Source organism: Miniopterus schreibersii (assembly GCF_964146895.1).
Source record: "Miniopterus schreibersii genome assembly, chromosome: 9".
In the NCBI taxonomy this organism is placed as follows: Eukaryota; Metazoa; Chordata; class Mammalia; order Chiroptera; family Miniopteridae; genus Miniopterus; species Miniopterus schreibersii.
Genome location: NC_138118.1, coordinates 8,930,997 through 8,955,456, shown reverse-complemented (window position 1 = coordinate 8,955,456; position 24,460 = coordinate 8,930,997). Strand labels below are relative to the sequence as shown.

At 39.4% G+C, this 24,460-nt stretch overlaps 1 protein-coding gene and 1 pseudogene across 22 annotated transcripts in view; one reads left to right on the top strand and one right to left on the bottom strand.

Annotated features, from left to right (window-relative positions):
• LOC308561357 (putative RNA-binding protein Luc7-like 2) overlaps positions 1-19,435 on the top strand; it is a 59,809-nt gene extending 40,374 nt beyond the window's left edge. For all 21 annotated transcript variants that reach the window (XM_081146303.1, XM_081146313.1, XM_081146305.1 and 18 more), the window contains 5 exons: positions 6,889-7,065; positions 8,604-8,695; positions 10,656-10,685; positions 14,186-14,377; positions 18,116-19,435. In XM_081146303.1, the coding sequence (XP_081002429.1) occupies positions 6,889-7,065; positions 8,604-8,695; positions 10,656-10,685; positions 14,186-14,377; positions 18,116-18,293 (669 nt within the window). In that variant the 3' untranslated portion in view covers positions 18,294-19,435. The remainder of the gene's footprint in view (positions 1-6,888; positions 7,066-8,603; positions 8,696-10,655; positions 10,686-14,185; positions 14,378-18,115) is intronic.
• LOC308561651 (small ribosomal subunit protein eS25 pseudogene) lies at positions 1,129-1,650 on the bottom strand (annotated as a pseudogene). The gene has a single exon. The product of its transcript is annotated as a small ribosomal subunit protein eS25 pseudogene (transcript).
• Positions 19,436-24,460: the final 5,025 nt, after the last annotated feature.

Below are 24,460 nucleotides of genomic sequence, written 5' to 3'. Positions count from 1 at the left end.
TTTTCATGTTGTATTTTCATTTTAATATTAAAGCCTCTCTAGCTTTCTAAGTTAAAGTTGTATACTATGAACCCTAGAGCAGGGGTGAGGAACTTTTACTCTGCCAAGGGCCATTTGGATATTTATAACATCATTTGCAGGCCATACAAAATTATCAACTTAAAAATTAGGTATGAAAAAAGCTGGGTTTGTTGAATTTTGAGTCCTGCCTGCGGTTGCCTTAGCAGGGCCATACCAAATGATTTGGCCAGCTGTATATGTCCCGTGGACCAGATGTTCCCCACCCCTGCCCTAGAGAAACTACTAGAGAAAAAAATAGGTATAACTCATAGTAGAAATAAAGTGGAATTCTAAAAAAATACTTAACCAAAAAGAAGGCAGGAAGAAAGGAACAAACAATGGATTGGACATATAGAAAATAAAGAGAAGGATGGGAAATTTAAACCCCTTGTACCAAAAATTACATTCAATGTAAATGGTCTAAACATTCCATTTAAAAGGCAGAGATTTTGAGACTGAATTTTTTCAAAAAGGACTTAGCTATATACTAGCTACAAGAAATCCACTTCAAATATTAAAACACATATTAAAGGTAATAGGATGTAAAAGATATACCATGTAGCCATTCTCGATCATTTTAATGTCTTAATTTTTAGGATATCTTTAAATGTAATTTTTCAGTCCAGAAATTAAACGTTATGAGTTTTAAAATGCAAAGTATTTTATAGCCAGTTTGTTTCCCCAAATAAACTGGGTAATGAAGCCAGTGAGTGTTACTACTTTTCTTCATATATAGCTGCTTAACAACAGGGATGCTTTCTGAGAAATTTGTTAGCTGAATTCATTGTTGTGTGAACATCATAGAGTGCACTGAAACAAACCTAGATGGTATAGCCTACTACACACCTAGGCTATATGGTATATAGCCTGTTCTGTAGGGGAGGAAAAATAATTTTTCCTCAACCTTTCTGGGTGCTTGGCTGAGACATCCCTGTAGTAAAAAGACAGATTAACCAGAGAAAAACAAACAGCAGTTTAGTAACATGTATACCTCCTGTATATATGGGAGAGATCCAGGAACACTGGGTAACTCAAATGGCTGAAGTTACTGTCTTTTTTTTTTTTTTTTTTAATAAAGCTTTATTTTTCAAAATGTACAGCTGGTGGGACCTTTTGTTCATGCATCTTTTCCAACAGCTGGGGCATCCCCACCTCTGGTGTTTTTGTGTAGATTACTTGAGCTCTGTGCTTTGAAACTAGTTTATTAAGTCCTTTACTAAGGAGCTCCTGAAGGGCTGCCCTGGCCAAAGAGCCGCGGATCTTCAGTCTCTCAGAGACAACAGCTGGGGTTATAAGCTTATAGTTGGGAACTTTTAACAGAGTTTGTCATATGTTGCTTTGTCAAACATGACTAGGTTATTGAGCTTGTCCTGAACTTTGCCTTTGGACCACTTCTTCTTTTTGGCCTTGGCCCCAGATTTATTCACTGGGTCTTTGTCTTTCTTGGCCGACTTTCCAGCATCTTTCTTCTTTTTGTCATCTTTGGGTGGCATGGCAAGATTCCGAGCGCAGGGCCACTCTGCTGCCTCGACAAGATGTCGGACAAAGAGTGAAGCTACTATCCTAAGTACCATCTTTAGCTGAGGACAGAAGATGTTGGACTGGGGGGAGTCAGTTATGGGAAGTTATCAGGAAAAAGCACAGTAAACGGGTAAGGTTGTTATGTAGATTTAAGTCCTCTTTTGCATTGAGTTCTAGATATAAGGTCACTAAGGTTATCCCCCTCTTCCTAGTACACCCTTATAACTGGAGATATCCCTCACAAATAAGTCTTTTAAAAAGGGTAACTTCTAATTGGTTTCAGAGCTTCTCCCATGTCTCCTATTTCTGTAAATTAACCAGCCTGAAATAATCCTTAGGCCAAATACACATATATTAGGATGACAAATTCTGTTCCCCTATAGCTCCTAGGCTACAGACCTGTAAAGCATGTTAACTATACTGAATACTGCAGGAAACTGTAACACAGTGGTATTTGTGTAATATATTAGGCAATAGGAACTTTTTAGCTCCATTATAAGCTTATGGGACCACCATTGTATGTGCGGTCTGTCACTGACCTAAACGTCATGCAGTGCATGACTGTTTTGCAGTTTTCACAAACTTCATATATATGTACTTAAAGATTTACAGTTGACCCTTGAACAATGTATGGACTCCTCTACTCTTGCAGTAAAAAATCTGCTTATAACTTTCGACTCCCCAAAAACTTAATTACTAAATAGCCTACTATTGACTAGAATCCTTACTGATAACATAAACAGTTGATTAAGACAGATTTTGTATGTTATATGTATTATATACAGTATTCTTACAATAAAGAAAGCTAGTGAAAGGAAAATACATTTATAGTAGTATATTGTATTTATTGATATCATAAGTTTGTCATCTGTACCTATATCAAGACTGTCTTATACGATACAAGACACTTGATGTTTAACATATAACCAACACTAGACACCAAAAATGAAGATACTGTGAAAAAGGAATTTATATTTATTTACAGCTATAACAGCAATTCATGCTAAAATAATGAAGAAGCAGTAATATGATTGTTTTATGGTAGCCTCCTAGTGCAGCGATTTTCAACCTTTTTCATCCCGTGGCACACATAAACTAATTACTAAAATTATGCGGCACACCAAAACACGTGTTTTGCCGATCTGACAGAAAAATGGGTATAATTTTGATTCATTCACACTGGATGGTTATTGGTGTGTTGGCTGTTGTCTTTTAGTGATTATTTTAGAGAGAAGAAAGGGGGGGGGGGAGAGAGAGAGAGAGACATGGATTTGAAAGAGAGACATCAATTGGTTGCCTCCCGTGTGCGCTCCAACCCCTGACTGGGGATCTAACCCACAACCTGGATATGTGCCCTGACCAGGAATCAGACCCACCACCTTTGGTGTACAAGACACCATTTCAACTGAGTCACACTGGCCAGTGCTATTGTCATTTTTTTATTTGACAGTCTAGGGAAAAAGTGAGCAGTGCCCCTGACTAAATAATCAGGTATTGCATGTTTTAAAAATTCTTGCAGCACAGCAGTTGAAAATTGCTGGCGTACGGTAATCAATAAGATTGCTTCACAGTACCCTAGCTTATACACTAAGGAATCATTATAAAATTTTAATGGCATACAGTATTCCAGTCATATTTATAATATAGTATTGGAAACATTGTTATATATATATATATATTTAAAACTACTTACCTGTGATGATAGGCTAAAATGCAGTTCCTCCAATTATGAGAGAGACATACGGTATGGTAATGTAATTCCTTAAAAGCAAAGTTATAAAACAGTAGGACAACTATTAACAAAAATTAACATGTTATTTTATGTTAAATATCATAAAATTCCTGTATAACCACAGGCTGTCTCATTCCATACAAGTCTTGCACATGAAATTTTACATGATGACCGCTTAGGCAATGATGATGATCATGACAGAAATTTTTCATGCTTAACCTATTTGCTGTACGCTCACTAGATTTTTCACAGGAAGGCATACACATCACAGCAGAGAAGTTTGTGAACTGTGCGGCAGGAGGTGTCTTCCTGTTCACTGAGTGGAAGTGGGTTATCGTGAAGGGCTCCTCGTCGCCTTCGCGCGAGTGGGCTGAGGGGGAAGCGGAGGCAGGAGAGGGGGGGAGGCGGGAGAGGCAGCACACTCAGCGTAACTCCACGGAGGTACCCCATCGCTCCTGTCTGGCTTTTTTGCTCTTTCATTCCTCTAAAAATGTTTCTATACGGTACCAATCCTCCTTCCGCCGTTCGGCTTAGTTTCAGTCGTGTCGTAGAAGGGTCCATGTCGTATGAGCAGCCAAAAGCCGTCTTGAATAATCGGAACCCTGCGGGACTGTCTAATGTCAGTTTGTCTCCTGGCGCTGCTTCTACATCATCTTCCTCCTCGTCTGGCTCCGGTTCACAAATACTCATCTCCAGCAAGTCATCTTCTGTTAATTCCTGTGGTGTGATTATTACCAGTTTAGACTGTGGGGACCTGGTCCCCAGGCAGTGCCCTCTGTCCTTTTCCCGTTTGATGTCACTGAGCCAAAAACGAAACTGAAGCTGAGCATTCAGCAGCACGAGCTTTATTCAATGGCCAGAGAACGGAGTCAAACTCCGAGATCAACTTCTCCTTTAGAGAAGTCTGGGGAGATTGCTGTGGGGGCAACACAGTGAGGGTCGGTCTCTTCCCAGATTGGAATATTACCTCTTCCTTAATATGGTCCCAGTTACAGGATCTCTTGGAGGGCAGATTCAGGCCATCTTGGTTCAGGCACTCTGGGTGGTTTTTGTTCCCTCTTTTGTGTTTTTACTATAACTGAAATGGGAAGATAAGTACATAAGATTTCAACAGTCGGGGGGAGAGTGGGAGAGGACACAGCTTTGGTGACAAAATGTCTGTTAATTCTTGTATTTCTCCAAGATCCTTATCTTGAAAACCCTTTACATACACACACACACACACACACACACACACACACCCTTTTGCAACAGTGAGGCATCTTCAGTGGTGGAATCCTTCCAGACTTTCATGATGTCCTCTCTATCAGGGTTCTCTTCCATAGCAGGCAGTTCTTTTCAGAGAGTCCCGGGTGTAATGAGCCTTAAAGATCCGTGTGACCCCTGATCTAGAGGCTGAGTTAACACATTGTATGTGGGAAACGTATTTATACGTTTTACGTTGACTGGTAGTAGAGCGCGCGCTAAAAACTACCCGCAAACAATGTGTTAAGAGACATTGTGTTCTTGGGCAAGTAGACGACTTCAACACCTTCACTGTTGAACTGATGGGGTTCTGGGTGGCCAGGGGCATTGTCCAATATCAAAAGAACTCTAAAAGGCAGTCCCTTACTGGCAAGGTACTTCCTGGCTTCAGGGACAAAGCATCAATGGAGCCAATCAAGAAAAGGGTTCTCAGTGTACAACTGATGACTGACAGCTAGTGTTTCTCTTTCCCGGGGGCTAGCAGCTTTGTAGATAAGGGCATTCTTGATCATAGACCCACCTGCATTTGTACAAAATGGTGGAATTAGCCTATCACTTCCTACTTTAAATCCTGGTGCTTGCTTCTCTGCCTTAATAGTAAATGTCTCTTGTATTTTTTCTCCTCCCAGAATAGGGCACTTTCATCTGTATTAAAAACCTGTTCTGGCAGATACACTTTTTCCTCAATGATTTTCTTACTGGCATCTGGGAACTTGTCTGCTGCCTTTTGGTCAGCAGAGCTGCTTCTCATTATCTCGACTCTTTTTTTTTTTTTAAGCTAAACCTCTTTTTAAAATTACCATACCATCCTTTGCTGGCATTAAATTCTCCAGCTTTACCTCCTCCACCTTCCGTTTGCTTTAAGTTGTCATATAATGATTGCTTTTTTCTTAACTAGTATTGGAGTCTGTTGGTATGCCTTTCTTATAGCAGTCCTATACCCACATAAAAGCTGCGTTTTCAATATTAGATAAAAAGATATTTCATAAAAAGCAAAAGGACTTTGCACCCTGCAGTGACAGCCTCATGAATTTCTTTAAAAAAAAAAAAGATACTGGTTCTTACACTGGATTCATTTATATCAAAATGGCCGGCTACCGCAGCTGCAGAACTCAGTCTGCAACACGTGTCAAGCACTTCACCTTTTTCTTGTAAAGACGTGACTTTTCTCTGCTTAGGGGCACTGCCAGCATCACTAGGCACTTAGTATGGGTGCCATGCTGTTAATTAAGGTTTACACTATTGCACCAAACACGATGAAAAATACGTGAGGACCTCAAGAGATCACTTTTTACTGTCAAACCCATGTACTGGAGAGACAACTGCTCACACATTTGTTTTGTAAAATGGTCTCCAGTTTGGGTTTGTTTGATTTTTGTCAGGAATACCACTGAAGTAATGTTATATCCTGTCTGAAGGCACACATTAGTGGTCTTTTCCCATAACTGTGACGTTACTGTGTTAATAAGTACTTTGGTATTGACACTTTTGAAACTGAATATTCTGTTTCCCATCACTTTTTGATTCACAGGTTATTGGTGACTTTTTTCTGAATCTATTGATTCCCTTTTAAAGAACTTTCCTATAGATTATATCCAGTAAACGTTCACTTATATCTATATATCCTTAGCCAAAGCTACACAGAAGCTTGGAAACGTCATGTTTTAAGCTGTGAAAAACAATACCAGAATTCTGTCAGTAGGGAAAACAGGATACAGTGGGTACACAAACCCACTAACAATATTTCATTAATGAACTAAATATAGATTAAATGGTTGAATACAAGACAACTAAATCTCAGTAAGGCACCTTTCATCTCTTCTCTTACAGAACTACTACTTTCAGTAGGAAGTTTATTATTTGTATGCCCTGTCCACATTTCCAAAGGGGAGAAATGATCTGTAGGAAAGAAGGCAGTGGAAGGACATTGTAACAGTATAGAGCTCGCGCATTCCTCCTCTGCAAGTTGGGCAGCTCTACTTCCTTGATCCTTCACTGACATACAGTTTTGGGGTTGCTGTATCTCATTTTTAACAAAAATTATAGAAAACAGAACATTAGGGAAAACCTTTTCTGAAAGTTGTGTTCTGTATCATGATAGATATATGGCAGTTATTGGCAAAAAGTATTTGGGGCTCTAATTATTTTATCTCCATTGGAGAGGTCCTGAGATAGAGGATGGGGGGTAATGGGGAATCTATAATTTTTATGACAAAATAGCCATGCTTTTGTGTATTCATTAGAAAACATTCTCTTCATTAGAAAAGTGTCTTTTAATTGTATGACGTTCAATGACGTTTATATGAACATTGTTTTTCACATTTGTCTAGGAAGTTTATCGGAATTCTATGCCAGCTTCCAGTTTCCAGCAGCAGAAACTTCGAGTCTGTGAAGTCTGCTCTGCCTATTTAGGTCTTCATGATAATGACAGACGACTGGCTGATCATTTTGGGGGTAAACTGCACCTGGGATTTATTGAAATAAGAGAGAAGCTTGAAGAATTAAAGGTATATTGGTAAATTAATATCTTTCACTTTATCCAATTTACCTCCTCATTCTTTTGACCTGTAGTAGTTGCCTTTTTATATAGCATTATTGACTGTGATTCCTTTTTTAAAAAAAAATACGTTTATTGATTTCAGAGAGAGGAAGGGAGAGGGAGAGAGAGAGATAGAAACATCAATGATGAGAGAGGCATCAGTCGGCTGCCTTGTGCACGCCCCTTACTGGGGATCGAGCCAGCAACCTGGGCATGTGCCCTGACCAGGAATTGAACCTCGATCTCCTGGATCTTTGGTCAATTCTCAACCACTGCGCCATGCTGTCTGGGCTTGACTGTGATTCTCTTAGTAATTGATACTGAATAGGGTAGGATTTTAAATGAAGATACCAGCTGGTTTAATGGATGATGTTTGAGAGATAGACCTTTAAATACTATCCCCTTATTCTTTTTTTAAATATATATTTGTTGATTTCAGAGAGAGGAAGGGAGAAGGAGAGAGATAGAAACATTAATGATGAGAGAGTCATTGATCGGCTGCCTCCTGCACGCTCCCGACTGGGGATTGAGCCTGCAACCCAGGCATGTGCCCTGACCGGGAATTGAACCCCAATCACCTGGATCCTAGGTCGACGCTCAACCGCTGAGCCACGCCTGGCTAGGTGGTTCGTTTTTGTTGTTTTTTTTTGTTTTTTGTTTTTTAAAAATCCTCATTGCTTTTCAGAGAGAGAGTGGAAGGGAGGGAGGGAGTAGATGGGGGAGAGAGAAACATCAGTGTGAGAGAAACTGGTTTCTACTGGCTGCCTCTCACACACCCCTCTGACTGACCAGAGGCAGAGAGGTTTGGAACCTGAAACCCGGGTATATGCCCCTGACTGGGAATCGAACCTGCGACCCTTTGGTTCACAGGCTGATGCTTTAATCACTGAGCCACACAGGCCAGGGCTTACTGGTGTTTTTTAAAGTAGCAGCATTAGGATGGTAATTGGAAGTGGCAGAAGACATTTCTATATTAGAAATCATAGAGCATGGGAACTTGTGATTTATAATGGTTGATTTCTCTTAAAAATACAAAATAATGCCAGAAAACATTTAGAGGAGAAAAATTTTATAGAAATGATTTTGAAATATTAAGTCATGAAGGCCCTGGCCAGGTAGCTCAGTTGGTTAGAGTGTTGTTGAGATATGCCAAGGTTTTGGGTTCGATCCCCAGTCAGGGCACATATAGGAAGCAACCAGTGAATGCACAAATAAGTGCATTCTCTCCCCTCCTCCAAAAAATCGATAAATAAATTTTAAAAAAATAGAAGTAGTTATGGAGGACCATGAAATTTTACAAATTTTGAAAAAGAGGAAAGATTTTGTAAACCAGACTTGTAAGCCTAATGATTTTATCAAAATTGAATTGTTATTGGCAGATTTTGATGTACAATATTGGAAACCAGATATGGTAAAGTTTAGGGTAATGCTCATTAAAAATGGACCCAATAAATAATGCTCCTCATTTATTACTATTTAAACTGTCATTGTCTTTTGTTTTTTAAGAGAGTTGTAGCTGAGAAGCAAGAGAAAAGAAACCAGGAACGCCTGAAGCGAAGAGAAGAAAGGGAGAGAGAAGAAAGGGAAAAGTTGAGGAGGTATGGAGTAATGAATGAGTGGTCTGAAGTTGAACAGCCCCAGTTCTGCTGTGAGATGTGATTGTTACAAGATTTTAGATGTTAATGTGGACATGAACATGGGAAATTTTTGTTTACTCTTTAAAATGTTACTGTGCAAAACAGTGTTTATGCAAATATGTTAACTTCATGGCCATTAAAGTCAAGGTTTTTTCCTTCAAAATGTATCGAAGAGGTAATAAAGAGTGCCTCGCTATCTCTGTTCTCTTTTGTGTACACTGAGATGTTGATATTGTCCAATATTGTAATATTTAAAACAATATAAATGGCATTAGACGTCTCAGTTTAAGTTAAAATTCAACTGGATGTAGTGCCACTAATATAAATGATTAAACTGAGGTGAATCAAATGAGAAAAATTATTATTTGGAGGACTACGTTTTCACATTCGTAGATGACAAAGTACATGCCATCTTTCTTCGTTAACAGCCGTGTGGCAAAATTTTTTTTTTTTAATTTTTTTTTTTTAATCCTCACCAGAGGATGTTTTTTTCCATTGCTTTTTCAGAGAGAGTAGAAGGGAGAAAGTGAAACATCAGTGTGAGAGAGACACATTGATTGGTTGCCTCCCACACTCGCCCTGACCAGGGACAGGGATTGAGCCTGCAACCAAGGTACGTGCCCTTGGCCAGAATCGAACCTGGGACCCTTCAGTCTGCGGGCTGACGCTCTTACCAGTGAGCCAAACCGGCTAAAGCTGGCAAATTTTTTTTTTTTTAACGATTACAAAATGTAATGTATTTCAGTAATGTTTAAAAAAATTATTTTTAATCTATATATGAACTTGAAATATTGTAATTAAGCATAGAAGATGAGGAAATTATGAGTTCAGAATTAGACAGGATAGGATTCCAGCTATAGTATTGAAAAGGGTGATAAAAATTATTGAGGGCTCTTTCCCAGGCACTGTGCTAAGGATTTACCTCTAGTAGTTCATCTAATCCTTACACCTTGTGAAATTTATATTACTATCCCTCTTTTACAAATGACAAACTAATCTGAGCAGGAATATATATGATCTGCTGAGGTCACACAGATGGTGAGTGGTGGAACCAGAGTTGAAACCTAATCAGACTGAGTCCAAAGCCATGCTTCAACCATCTGTATAGCTTCCACAGAACACATCCCTGTGACTTCCTAGTAACCATAATATTGGCTATTACTGTTTATAGAATATTGTGTGCTAGGAAATGTAAAGAGTGTCTTATGTAAGTGTCATGTGTCATGTTAAGAAACATGTTGTGCCCTGGCCAGGTGGCTCAGTTGGCTGAAGTGTCCTGTACACCAAAAGGTTGTGGGTTCAGTCCCTGGTCGGGGTGCGTGTAGGGGGCAGCCAATCAGCGTTTCTCTCTCACATTGATGTTTCTCTCCCTCTCCTCCTCCTCCCTCCCTCTCTGTCTAAAAAATCAACAAAACATATTCTTGGGTAAGGATTAAGAAAAGGAAAGAAACAAATGTAAGATTGATTTTGGTGTAAGCATGTTGTAATATTGATTTGGGTGTTCTAGGGATTTTAGTATGAAAATACTAAAACTACACTTTGGTTGTAGAGCCAAAGTGTATGCATCTCAGATCATAGAAATTTTACTTTGTTCTCAGAGGGAAAGAAGGAATGACAGATATAAATAACAAAGTATTTTTTTCCAGGGTTGGAAAGAGGCTTCTGGAGAATTAGTGAGTTGTGATGTATACCGTTTTTAAGAGCCAGATCTCCTAGTTAAGAGAGTTCATAAGCTAGGTGGGGAGGTATGTAGACTTTGTGGTGCACTTTGAAAAATTTTGTGTTCATACACACATGTCTTATATTTACAAAATTAGCATAAAAATTAGAAATCAGGAAGTATGTTATTTTAAGAATACAGTGTACTTATTCTCATTTATAGTTACTTTTCTAAAAATAGATTTTTTTTTTTCTTTTTTAGGTCTCGATCACATAGCAAGAATCCTAAAAGGTAGGTATAATACAAGTTAAGTATAAGTAGTAAAGCTGTGTTTTTCAAGGTAGTTGTTACAGATTAAGTATCTTTTTTAAATGAATGAGAAATAATTAGTACACGTAATTTTTTGTAGTTCAAGTTTGAGCACAGTATCTTTTGAGAAGAAACTGGTCCGTAGATACTCATGCACTATAATTTAGTTTTATCAGAGTAAAATTATATACAGTGCCTTGAGTTAGAGGGGAAGCTTAAAATATTTCAGAATATTTCTTTAAAATCTTTAGAAGCTCAGAGTAAATATGTGACAGGATTTATTTTTTAAAAAAACACAATTTGGTGATACATCTAAAACATTCTAAGAGGTGTGTACCTGTTGAAAATGTAAATAGTTTAAATAGTTGGATACATTTTTGAATGAGGAGTTCAGGAGGTTAGTAAGGGAAACTAAAATGTTTAGTTTAGCCCTGGCTAGTGTGACTCAGTTTGTCGGGCCTGGTCCCATGCACCAGAAGGTCACCGTTTCGATTCCCGGTCAGGGCACGTACCCATCCATCCTATTGGGGCTCCTGTGGGAAGCAGCTGATCAATGTTTCTCTCTGTCTCTCTCGCTCATTCGCTCTCTCCCTCCTCCCTCCCCCTTTCTCTCTCTCAAAAAGTAAATAAAAACATATTAAAAATAAGTAAAATAAATTGTTTAGTTTATACCTCCATGGTGACGTTATATGAGCTATTACTTTGTGACTGATCACCAAAGGTTTTATATTAAGGGGCACTTAAGCCTTCAAGAGGAAGAGGACAGGATACCCCTTTTCTTTGACTTTTGGATTTCATATTTGGGGGCTTTTTGAAGCCTTTCTTTACAATTTTTACTTAGCTACTGGTAATTTTTTTTACCTGAGAAAGGTGGGAAAACATGGTTTATTTCATCACCCTTGATCCTTCACTTGCCATCCTTCTCCTTGTCCTTGGACCGTCCACACGCACGTACTCCCGCCCAGAATGCCGTTCTCATTGCTCAAGTCCTGCTGTTCCTCTTGTTTCGATCACATCTTTTTGAAACGTTCCAAATACCCTTAACTCTAAAGAGTAACTGTTTCCCAAGAACTTTTCCCTGTAAACTGGAGCATTTGTCAGTATAAAAGAGAAACCTTACGTTTCTGTTAGATGCCCCTTAGTACTTTTTAGAATCTTTTGGTCATTTTTTTGCTTAAAACACTAAAAAACTAAGACATTAATAAACAGGACCAATTGGGTTAGCTAATTTATGTTGTTGTGAGCTTCTCAAATCCAGAAGGAGAAGTATGAACATCAAATGATGATATTCTGTTTACTGGTTGATTAATCCAAGTTGGTTACCTTTATTGAAAAAAATAAACTATTTGTATATAATACAGTTTTAGATATTCAGGCCAGAAATTTAATTCTTACCACTCTAGTCCAAGCCACTTCTTACCTTGGTATGGTAGCATCTTAACTGGTCTCTAACGTCTGTGCTTGCCCACTCTCCCTCTCTACCTCAGTCTTTTTTTCACACATCAAACAGAATAAGCTTTTTTTTTTTTTTAATCCTCACCTGAGGATGTTTTTTCCCCACTGCTTTTCGGGGTGAGGGGAGAACATTGATGTGAGAGAGACAAATCAATTGGTTGCCTCCCACTCATCCACTGACGGGGCTAGAGATGGAGCCTGCAACCAAGGTACATGCCCTTGACTGGAATCAAACCCAAGACCCTTCCGTCCAAGGGTCAATGCTCTAACCACTGAGCCAAACTAGCTAGGGCCAGAATGAGCTTTTTAAAAAGTGAAATAAATCATATCAGCTCTGGTCAAGTCCTCCAAAGGTACTCCATTTCTTTTTTTTACTACCTGACCTATTTTAATTTACTGCCCACATATCTGTGTAGACATCTTTCTGGAGTATGTGATGTAGGCAAAAGTAGGTTTGCAATTGTTCCTATGGATAATACAATAATTAATAAATATTAATACAAGAATAACCTCTGTGTTCCCCATACTCAAAACTAAACCTACTTTTGGCCACCCCTGTCTGCTCCACGAGGTTAATGACTTTAATTGCTGCTCAATCTCTCTAGTTACAAGAATGGTGTAGTAGGCACCTAGTAAATTTTTTTTGAGTGAATGGATTACTCTAAAAAGATAAGTAGATTTATTGTAATAGCTCAAAATGAGTGATTAAACAAAATGTCATTTGGTAAAACTGGTATTGAATGAATTTTATATTCTTTTCCCCCTGCTGCTTATCAGAAATATGTTTTTTTAATAGTGGAAATATTATATTCAACTGTGGTTGATGTTATGTCCACAGTATGTGCCTTTCTTTGACTGTTACGTTGACATACACTGAATGCTTTTAAACTTAACAAAATAATCATTTGAAAATAAGCTCAGTTTGTAAATTGTGACACTGAATAACATGCTTTTGAACTATATCAGATTAAGTGACTCTTTTAACAAAGTTTCGTGCCTTTCTTTCTCATTGTTTTCTTTTTTTAAAAAATATATCTGTATTGATTTCCGAGAAAGGAAGGGAGAGAGAGAGATAGAAACATCAATGATGAGAGCGTCATCATTGATTGGCTGCCTCCTGCGCGCCCCAACGGGGCATTGAGCCCACAACCCGGGCATGTGCCCTGACGGGGAATCGAACCGAAATCTCCTGGATCCTAGGTTGATGCTCAGCCGCTGAGCCACGCCTGGCCAGGCTCATTGTTTTCTTTTAGTAGTTCTGTCTTCTGCATGTGTCATCCCCACCCTTCCCATATACAGTACACAAGTTAGTTTTGTGACTCAGTGGAGGCTACGGAAGTGTTTTTCCTTCTAACTTCTTCAAAATGTTTTTTCCTTCTCCAGACTCACATGCTTGTTATAAATTTTTTTTTTTTCAATTTTAAGTAAAGTGTCTAAAATGATTTATGCATGTTAGTTTTTTTCTTCCTCTTAAATCATATATTACTTGAATAGAGAGCTTACTGTGTTTCGATTGCACTGTGACTAGCCATATTTGGACATTCAAACTTATTTTGATGGTCATATGAAACCTGTCTAACTCAGAGAGTTGTAAGTTATTCTAAACAATATTCTTTTTCATGCCATTCCTCCCTTCTATCCATGTCCATCAGGTACATACTTTGTCTAAAGTATACTAAAAGTCTTAGAAGTTTAAATGAAATTAATTCTATAAAGCATCTGGATAATATAATCCCTGGCGAGTAGTAGTGGTATAGATTGTTTTCTTCCTTTCTTATATTCCTGATGTAAATTTATACAATATTGATTGACCTCTGAGAGCTAGTGTTAATATTTGTTTTGAAATCCTAGTATGTAGTTATTTAATAAACTGGCAATTTATTTTAGTGTAGATTTAGCTGACTTGAAATAGAATTGGCATTAAGCAGCGCTACTGAGGGATAGCTTTTGTTTAAAAAAGAGTCTTTAGTGAATGAGCAATGTAGTGTTGACAAAACTAAAAACTAAATTAAATGTTTTTTTTGTAGATCCAGGTCCAGAGAGCATCGCCGACATCGATCTCGCTCCATGTCACGGGAACGGAAGAGGAGAACTCGATCCAAATCCCGGGAGAAACGCCATCGCCACAGATCTCGCTCTAGCAGCCGAAGCCGCAGCCGCAGCCACCAGAGAAGTGGGCACAGTTCTAGAGACAGGAGCAGAGAGCGATCCAGGAGGAGGTACTGAGGTGTCCGTAAGAGGACATGGAACTGCCTTTATGGTTTAGAATTGGAATTCTATTGGTTTGAAACTTGCATCTGGTAATATGTACACATTTGTGTGTGGGTGTGTAACAGTTTTATCCCTGATTGTATGGGTAGTTCAGAAAGAATATACTTATGAGCCAGAGTAAGAAATTTGGAACAAATATGTGCAGAGGTTATTGCTTTCCTGAGTAGTGTGTCTTGGGGGGAAAAAGTACTTTATGGGCAAATAATTTTAGGTACCAATAGTCTTAGAGTTTTTTCTGTATGTATTGATGAATTAGGGGCTCTGAGAAGTCCTTGCATTAAGAGTTGTTCAGTTTTGTTCAACATTGTTTTCCATACTTCTTTGAGCTGGTGCACTTCTTCAGAGCAGACACATTCTAGTATATTCTTGTTTAATCTGCACAGTAGGTATGCGTTGTTATATACAGTTCACTTGACGGCAGATTCGGAATCTTAAGGAAGTTAGACTTCCTTGGCATGAAAATTCAAGAAGATAAGAGGCATGCAGACCCAGGGTGAAGTAAGCTCAAGGACCTGGATATTTAATGGGGACAAAGGATTAGAACGTGATGGAGCCTTAGCACTCACAGTCTATGTAGTCCAAATTCCCAAAGTGTCTCAGGTCACATGATGGCCCTTAAGCTAGTTCATTTCTGTGGAACATAAACCATGCTTGAAGTTGCTTTTTTCTTGACAGCTCTTAAGCATATGTAATATTTTTTGAGTTCCTAGTCCCTACTAGTCTTAAATTGTCTGTGGATTACCCCACATAAAGCCCATGATAGAATCCACAGAAAGCTGTTTAAACTTTCTGGGTGTTTTTTACCAGCCATTCCCTGAAACCACTCACAAGCTGAGTTAATTAATGGGTTGTCAATCAATATTTATTATATTCTTGCCTTGTTCCAAGTAGGTCTTTTTACCCCTAACTCTATTGAGGTATAATTGACAAATAAAATTCTAAGGTATTTAAAGTGTACACTGTGGTGATTTGATGTACGTATACATTACGAAAGGATTTCCACCATTAGTTAATACTCATCACCTCAAATATTTCTCTCTCTCTCTCTTTTTTTGTGGGGGTGAGAACATTTAAGTTGTACTCTCTAAGCAAACCAATCAGTTCTTTAGGTGACTTTAATCAGGAAGAATTGTATACTTCCTACTGTAGGTCTAATAAAAAATAACAATTATAATGTAGTTGAGCAACTTCATTCAAGTGAGTTAGAACACAGGACTAACATCTTTGGCAATAGACTGATATAAAACTTAACATTATAAAGTGCTAAACTGTGTATCATAGAGTAACTAATATGGGCGTGTAGATGTGGGAAGTTCCAGAGCAATAAAAAATGGCTTCAGGTAGTAGATACAACTCGAATAAAGTACATATCATTTGAATAGGTAAAACCAGGCAGGAAAAAGATATTATAGAGTGACTATCAGGCAAATGCAGAGAACAAGCCGGGAACTTACAAGGGCCAATTCCTGACAGTGTGATTTATAGGCCACTTGTCTCAAATTCTTAAAACTGTAGTACAGTGCCCAGAAAAGTGCATTTAAAAAATTTCTACATGAATCTTACTGCACTGTCAATTTTGGGAATCATTCTGCAGGTTGATGGAAGGTCTAGACAATTTCTTTGGAGAGCCTGCCCACCTTTTATTGTTTCTGGTGTCTAGCACCTCTTAAGTGTCTACTGGTGGTGGGATGGAAGGGATACTCATCTGAGATTGTGTTGTCCTAGTCCCTAATGCTTCCTGCATTTATGAAGTTGTATAGGACATTTTCTCACCATACACATGGTACCTCTTCTGAGTGTTCAGTATGTTCCTAAAGAGGATTATTTTTGTAAAGCTTTCAAAAGTATTGCTTTTCTCTAGAGCACTTCTAATCTTGATATTCAGATTACTCTCTTTCAAAGCAGCAGTCCTTGTTTTTACCAAAAATCGTCAGACAGTTGCTATTAAAACCTACATGTTATTACATATACAATAACGAAGTTATTGCTACATATTTGAGTTTAATTTTCAAGGGAAGAGGTCTCAGTTAAGAAGAGTCTTTAACTATTTGCTGTTCTCCTGCCCCAGCTGAAGTACTGGTCTCTGATATAAGTAGATTCCACTTGTCACCTTTCCTTTGCAACAGTTTCCCTTTGTAAATGAGGGCCATTTGCATTTTCCTACTTCCTGCTCTGTTCAAACACATAGTGCAGACCCCGGAGTCAGACTACTTGGACTTGGTGGCCTGGGCTGAGTAATCATTACCCAACCTTTCTTTCCCCGTCTCCTAGGTAGAGATAGTAAGAGTACCTGCTTCATTAGGATTGTTGGTAGCTTGAGTGAAATAGTGAGTGGAAACTGCTTGTGTATAGACATTGTAACCCCTCACAGAGCATTGGGTGATGCCCATCTCATAGTTGATTTTCATTTCTCACTGGCCTCTTAGCCATCATCTCTCTTCATATTCATTCTCACGAAGATTTATGGGTAGGGTTAGTGTAATCAGATGTGCACTGTGTGTGTTTTTTATTTCTTTTTACACAGCACTTTTAAATTACGCTTATTAAAACCTTAAGCAGAATGCTTGAAGTTGACGTTACTTTATCTTTCAACCTTTTTGGTTTAATCCTCCTTAACTGAGTATAGTGGTAGTTTTTCCCCCGCCTTAGAAGTTGAAAGTATTACTTAATCAGGCCTCAGATCCAAATTTTGAACATGAGTTAAGTGAGATAATTATGTAAAAGTATCATGTCACCTGTAAAGAATGAAATGAACGTAGTATGTGTTACTGATTCATTCTAGATGTTGAAAGTATAGAAGATTCCATATGAATTTTGATCCCATAATATCCTTTGGTTTTCCTACTGATTGAATCTTTGATATGAGCTTGTTTTGTTATTATTTACCTTATTGAAGTTGGGTGTGGGAACAGAGAGGCGATATTAAGAAACAGTTTTGGTTAATGAAGATTTATTAAGTGTGATTATCTTCCTCTGTCTTCCATTCTGATTTTTTTCTGTTGGTTAAATGAGCTAACTCAGGAGGAGTAAAGCAGATTTTTCAAATAATAAATGGTTACCATGTCATTAAATGAGTAGTTCTCTTATGTAAGTTGCCTGCAGGTCAATTCTGGCCCCCTAGCCTGTTTTTATATAGGCAGCAAGCTATGGATGGTTTTTACATTGTTAAAGGGTTGGTAAAAAGAAACAGAAGAAGAATACCACAGAGACTGTATGTGAACTCAACGCCTAAAATATTTACTCCGACCAGACAGCAAAAAAAAGTTTGCAGACCCCCTATTTAAGACATTGATTTCCATCCTATTTGGAATCTACATTCTATTATATATTTTAAAATTAGATAATACCTTTTGCTTTTTTAACGTGTTGTCTATAATTCTTACATTAAACGCATTTGCTATGAATTGGAGAAGCTTTTTTTGCTGCCTCTGAGACAATGAGAATGTCCTATAAATCATCATTCTAGCATATGGTTTTTGACCCTTAGCTATTTGTTTTCACCCATGTCTTTGTTTTAGACCCTAATCAAATATGGTAGTGCTCTTTTCTGTCAGAAAACTGACTCCTGTCTTTCTTGGATGTATTCTGTATATCTTCAGCTATCAATACCTTAATATTTATCCGATTCTTTCACTTGGATTTTGGGTTTCCCAACACATTTTGCTCCTCAAATTAATATTTTTCAGATCCTCAAAAGAAAGATTCAGAGACCAAGACTTAGCATCACGTGACAGAGACAGGAATTCAAGAGACAGATCACCTCGTGACAGAGATCGAAAAGATAAGAAGCGGTCCTATGAGAGCGCTAATGGCAGATCAGAAGACAGGAGGAGCTCTGAAGAGCGCGAAGCAGGGGAGATATAATTTAGCTGTGTACATATCCTCAATCCTTAAGCTTCCTATGGAGTTACATACTATTGTTTAGTTTACAGCTGTTCGGGGTGACGCAGGGAGCAGTTCCAGGCACCGATCCAGCTAGGCTAGATCTAACTGCAGTATCTAACTGATCTGAACTGAACTTGTGTTCCTTGATGAAGCCTAAACTACATCCATAGTTTCTGGTGAACCTGTAATACAATTCTGAAAGTACAGTTTTCTATAAGACATGAACATCTTTATTCTTTCTAGTAGGTGTGACAGTGAACGAATTGTGTAACTTGCCTTGGAATTTTTTGAACATTTGTAAAAATGCTGTCTTCCTTTCTAGTCCAAACAGCGCAGCTTTGGGAATTTTCCTTTTTAATTCTTCTTCCTCTGACTGTATCCCCTAATACATCCCACCCTCTCATTATAAGAGAAAGGGGGGTAGGGAAGCAATATAACTTCTGTTCTAAGGTTCTGTTCTAAGTTTCTGTTCCCGTTACTTACTAGCTGATTACAGTTCAGAGCATTTATCCTGGAATGTGTGCTGGAGAAATTTAAATACTGGGAGGTTTTGGGGTTTTTTTAGAGTTGAAAGTTGAACAGCTGTTGCATTACATACTTTGCTTTTTTATTGACAATTTGAAATCAAACAAGTCTTGATTTTTCTGTTGTATTGACTTGCTTCGTTCGGGTGTTTTTGAAAAGGGGGTGGGGGCAGGGACTTTTTCATAAGCACTTCTTGTTTTATTTTGTGTGTGTGGAATATAAAGGCTACACCCTTATTGTAAAAAATAATAATAAAATGAAAGAAACAATCGCCACCACCATCATTAAACTGTAACTTGTCTAGTAAATTGTCACTAGAACTATTTGCTGTGGGCATTTCTTCTATTCTGTTATGTCATTTATAGTGCCTTACTGTGCAAGGCACCAAAGGAAATCAACATATACTTGCGAAGATTCAAGATGAACTGTTCCACCTGGGTCTTTGCCAACTGTATTCTAGCTGCTTCGGGGCTGTGTGTAACAACCGCTATGAGACGGACTGGACCTGCAGAAGAAATTGGGGTTTTCATTTGTTTCTGTTTTGTATTTCTCCTCATTCAGCAAACTGAAATAAAAACATGGTATAACCAATGTAATGAGACTGTTTCTGCATTGAAAAGCTATATATATATACACACACACACACACACTGAGTTTAAACAGGTATCACTTAAAGTCTGAGGAACAAAAATACGTTAAATAATGAAATTAGTGTCTGAGTATAGTTAACTGAGACCACCTTTCAAGAATTTTTTTTTTTTTTTAATATATCTTTATTGATTGCAGAGAGAGGAAAGGAGAGGGAGAGAGAGAGATAGAAACATCAATGATGAGAGAGTCATTGATGGAGCCCGCAACCCGGGCATGTGCCCTGACCGGGAATCGAACCCTGATTGCGTGGATCCCAGGTCGACACTCAACCGCTGAGCCACGCTCGGCCGGGCTCAAGAACTATTTTTGATTTGTCCCCCTAAGTGTGACAAATTGGATGTTACAGAGGAATGCAGGTCTTACATTGAATTAATAGTGTAAATCTGAAACCCGTCTGCATCATTGGTTGATGAGGACTTGTTTTGTATCTACTTTGTTCCTAGTGGTCTTAAACTGTTCTCTTAAACCCTTATAAGCACTTTGGGTTTAGTACCTTAGGTTGTGGAGTAATATCAATCAAGAAGTTTAAGTTGGTAGGTTCAAGGAAGACTGGGGCCCGATCCATAATGGTTAGTGATATATTATTTGGAGTTAGATACCAAACTCCAAAATGTGATCGGAAACTGTTTTAGCGTTATGTTTGTATACTTGGAATTTAATACTTGTGCTCTGTCTAATTGTACAAATATCTGTACCATTACCTGTTACTGCAGTTGTGATTCATAGGTGGTACAAGCTGCTAAACCGCCACCAGGTCAGTGATGGCCAGTAAAGGACAGTAGTCCTAAGCTGGACACCGTGGTGGAGCACTTCAGCTGCATGCTGCTTTAAGTGAATGGTCCCTTTTTTAAAAACCTAGAACAATCTTGTTGCTTAGATACCGCTACTAGTGTTTAGGCTTGGGGTAAATAGTCTACATTTTAAATAATCATTCTTAGGCCAGGGCAGCCACTCAGAATAACCCTAAAATCTCAGTATTTCTGTTTTTCATACACAGTTTTTGGTACTTCTGTGTCATTTGGTGACTAATAGAAAGTATATGTCTAGTCACATATTTGCAAAATCATTTGATCCTCTGGGATGTCATGCATAGTGTCCTTCAGTAGGGTTTTCATTTTGCTTACATCAGGCATCCCCCTGAAGCTGCTTTGCTGAGATGTATCAGCAGCAGCAGCTGAAACTAAAGGAAAAAACCATTTTCAGTAGACTTGTTTTTTCAAGACTTTCTTACCTCTCTTGTAATTATCCTGACACTAATGTTTAACTTTTCTTAATCTTCCCCAAGTTGTTTTTTTCTCCAAGTTTCATTTTAAGAGTCTCATAAACTAATAATCGTTTTCAAAATTAGCCCTTTGAACCATAGCCAAGCCTATATTACAGTTAAACACTCATGTCACTCAATGTGGTAATTTCTCATTCAATGTGGTACCTTCCAAAGTGGTAGTTTATATACATTTCTATAAATAAATGTTGGTGACAGTTTTAAAAACCAGAAATGTTTGTAGGGTTTTCATTAAAAATCCAAGTAAATAATACTTTTTTTTCATGTGTACATGTCCAACGTGGATATTCAGCTGCTATGTACTGGGATAACTGTTCTATTAAACCATTGAAACCTGTCCCTTCCATCGGTAATGAACTGCTGCCCTGAGCCTGAATGCCTTCCCTTACCTGGGACCATCCTCAGTTCTCTCGAGGTTGATGGCTGGCACACCTGAGAACCTTCAGAGCCTTGGTCCATCATTGCATGCTGTAAACTGACTTAAATATTTTTAAAAACATTGTCTCTTTTTCCTACCTAAAAAAACAAAGCCATTTACATCATGATTTTATTATACTCTGACTTGATATTTAAGTTTCCCCAGGGTATAAATAAGAATATAAAGTTGTCCTGTTTTTCTTTCCATTGCCTGTTGTAATTGGGAAAAGTAATCCCAACCTCAGGGGAGTTAGGGACGGCGGAGGGAACAGAGTTTTGATGGCAGAGGCTGGCTCAGGGACTAGGTAGGGGTCTACCAGCAGAAAGGTCCTGGAGCCGCAGGTGAGCAGGGCTTTGTGGGGTACTGGGGCCAACAGATGTTTGGTGTGTCTGCATGATTTTCAGGTACCAGGAGGGACCAGGATGTCGGAGGTTCTGGTTCCACAAGCACACCTGGGGATCAGGCCAAACCAATGCTGGCCAGCTCAGTAGGGCTTAGGCCGAGAGCAAGGCGTTCAGACTCTCAGAACTGGGCTCCCAGTCGGGCCCAGCAAGGAGGTGAGGCCTTCCAGAAGTCAGAGTGGCTCTCCAAGTCCCAACCATAGTGCCCTCCTGTATCTGGATACTGTTGGCTGCCTGTAACAGAAGATCCAACTCAGATGGGCTTGGACAGTGAAGGGTCCCTTGGGTCCCATGGTTGAGTTCCATGTGACAGCCCCCTTCTGAGCCTTATATCCAGACGAAACTATTCCTTTGTGTCCAAAGAGCAAGGCAGCTTTGTCCAGAGGCCTCAGGCAATCTTCCTCACATCTCTGTGACCCAGATTTGGTTCATGTTCCCATTTGGGAACCAACCAAAGTGGGCAGAAGAATGACATTCCTGGTTGGCTCAGGCCTGGGCCCCTGAACCAAACATTGACCAGGAGGCTGGGATGGCAAGGTTGGTATGATTTGTCAGGTGCTCGTCCTCAGCCCCAAACTGGGTCACTGCCAGACCACGGGGCTGCCCCGAGGGTGGGAGCAGGAGGGTGGGGCAGGTGAGGGGGAGCACCCCAGTGTCCCCAGGGATTCCTTTGCCTGGATACACTTGAATGTTGGCAGCCGGGTGGAGCGCAGGGGCAGAGAACGAGCCTTGTTTTCGGCATCCTCCGAGCCTGGCGTGGAAACAGCCGATGCCCAGCGTGTGGGATGAGTTATTGAAGTGCCTCGTTGCCTACTTGCATTAGCCCACGTGCTCTCATTTGATTCATGCATCGGTGGGCCTGGCAGCATCGTGTCCCACCGTCACGCCCATTTCACAGAGGAGGGAACCAGGTAGTGCCAAGTGACTAATCAAACTTGCAACCGAGTCTGCCAACATCTTTTTGATTCTGAGCCTGAGGCTCTGGCACATTATGACAGGTGTGTCCTGGGCTGGGAGAGGCAAGGTAGGACCAACAGGAATGTCCCAAGAGGGAACAGAAAAGGCCCAAATCATTGAAGGTGGGATAATAGCTGTAGTATTGTACCATACAGTCTCACTTTTACACTGCCTCTGAAGCAGAGAACATGAAAAGCCCATGCTTCTCCAAATTGGGATATATGGATTACATGTTTTAGTGCCCTGATTTATTTATTTTTTAGAAAGTTTGGTACAACTTCCTTGAAAACAATGTTAAAAGCTATCAGGTGATAAAATATGAAGTACCCAGTATGAAGATGTATTCCTGTCAAGAATGTTTATGTTGAATCAAGTCTGACTTCCAGTTTATAGGAGATGAGACAAATCCAGCATAGCTGTCCCTCTACAAGACAGCTGTCCTGGCCCCTTCAAAAAGGAAATGCAAGAGCCCGTCCGGTGGGGCTCAGCAGTTGAGCATCGACCTGTGATCCAGGAGATCGAGGTTCAATCCCCCGTCAGGGCACATGCCTGGGTTGCAGGCTTGATCCCCAGTAGGGGATGTGCAGGAGGCAGCCAATCAGTGACTCTAACCATTGATGTTTCTATCTCTCCCTCTCCTTTCCACTCCCTGAAATCAATAAGAACATAGTGAGAAAAAAAAAAAAAAAAGCTACAGCTTTTCAGAAGGTGGCGGGTCCGACTTCCAGTTAGGGCACATTCCTGTGTTGGGGGTTAGATCCTTGGTCAGGGTGCATAGGGGAGGCAACAGATCGATGTTTCTCTCTCTGTCTTCCCCCTGCCCCCTTCTCAAACCAATAAAAACATCCTCGGACAAGGATCAAAAAAAAAAAGATGTTACAGAAAAAAGTTCTAGATTAAAAGAGTAGAGAAATGACCGATAACAATGCTTAAACCCTGATTTTTGTTTAAAATAGTGGAACTGGGGAAATTGGAACATGGATTGAATATGAACTTTACACTAATTTACTAAGTAATGGAATTGCAGTTACACAGAAGAATTTCCTTATTTCAAGGAGCTGCATGCTGAAGTATTTACGGGTGAAGTGTCTTTAACATTTTCAAATGGTTCAGTTTTCCATATACACATAAACAGTAAATGGCAAAATGTTAACAGTTGTTAGCTCTAGGTAGAGAGCATATGGGTATTCATGTCACCTTTAAAATTCTACATACTGAGACACCCTATTTCACACCAAGTTGGGAGATAACTTAGATTTTCCATTTAAATCATCACTTAAAAAATTGTCCTGTGGGCATGGGTGTTTTAGGTGGGGTTTCTCTAAATACGGAATCTGGACCATCGGTATCGGAATCACAGAAGGAAATATACCAGATAGCCCATGAGTTCATGAAGGAAGCTCAATATTACCAAAGTGTAAAAAGACTGGCAACACCACGTGTCGTTGAGGACATGGAGCAACCAGAACTCGTGTTCTGGCGGGACTGTAAAACGGGACAGCTGCTTTGGAAAACAGTTTGGCAGTTTGTTATAAATTAAACGTATCTTTACCAAGTACAACCCCCAGGTAATCCTACCCCTCAGGCACCCAAGAGAAATGAAAACCTGTGCCCACACACAGACTCGTATTCAAATGTTCACAGCAGCTGTATTCGTAACAGCCCCAAACTGGAGATAACTAGTATCACCCACTAGAGAGGAGATAACCAGTCCTGATACAGTCCCACAAAGCAAAGATCTGCTAGTAAATGCCAGCAACGTGAGTCTTTAAAACCTTATACTCAGCTGAAAAAGCGGACACCGAACAGTACGTACTGTGCGGTTCTCTTTTATATGAAATCCTAGAACAAGCTTAACTTTAAATCTGTAGAGACAGCAGATTTGCTTGGAGCGGAAGGTCTGGGAGGAGAG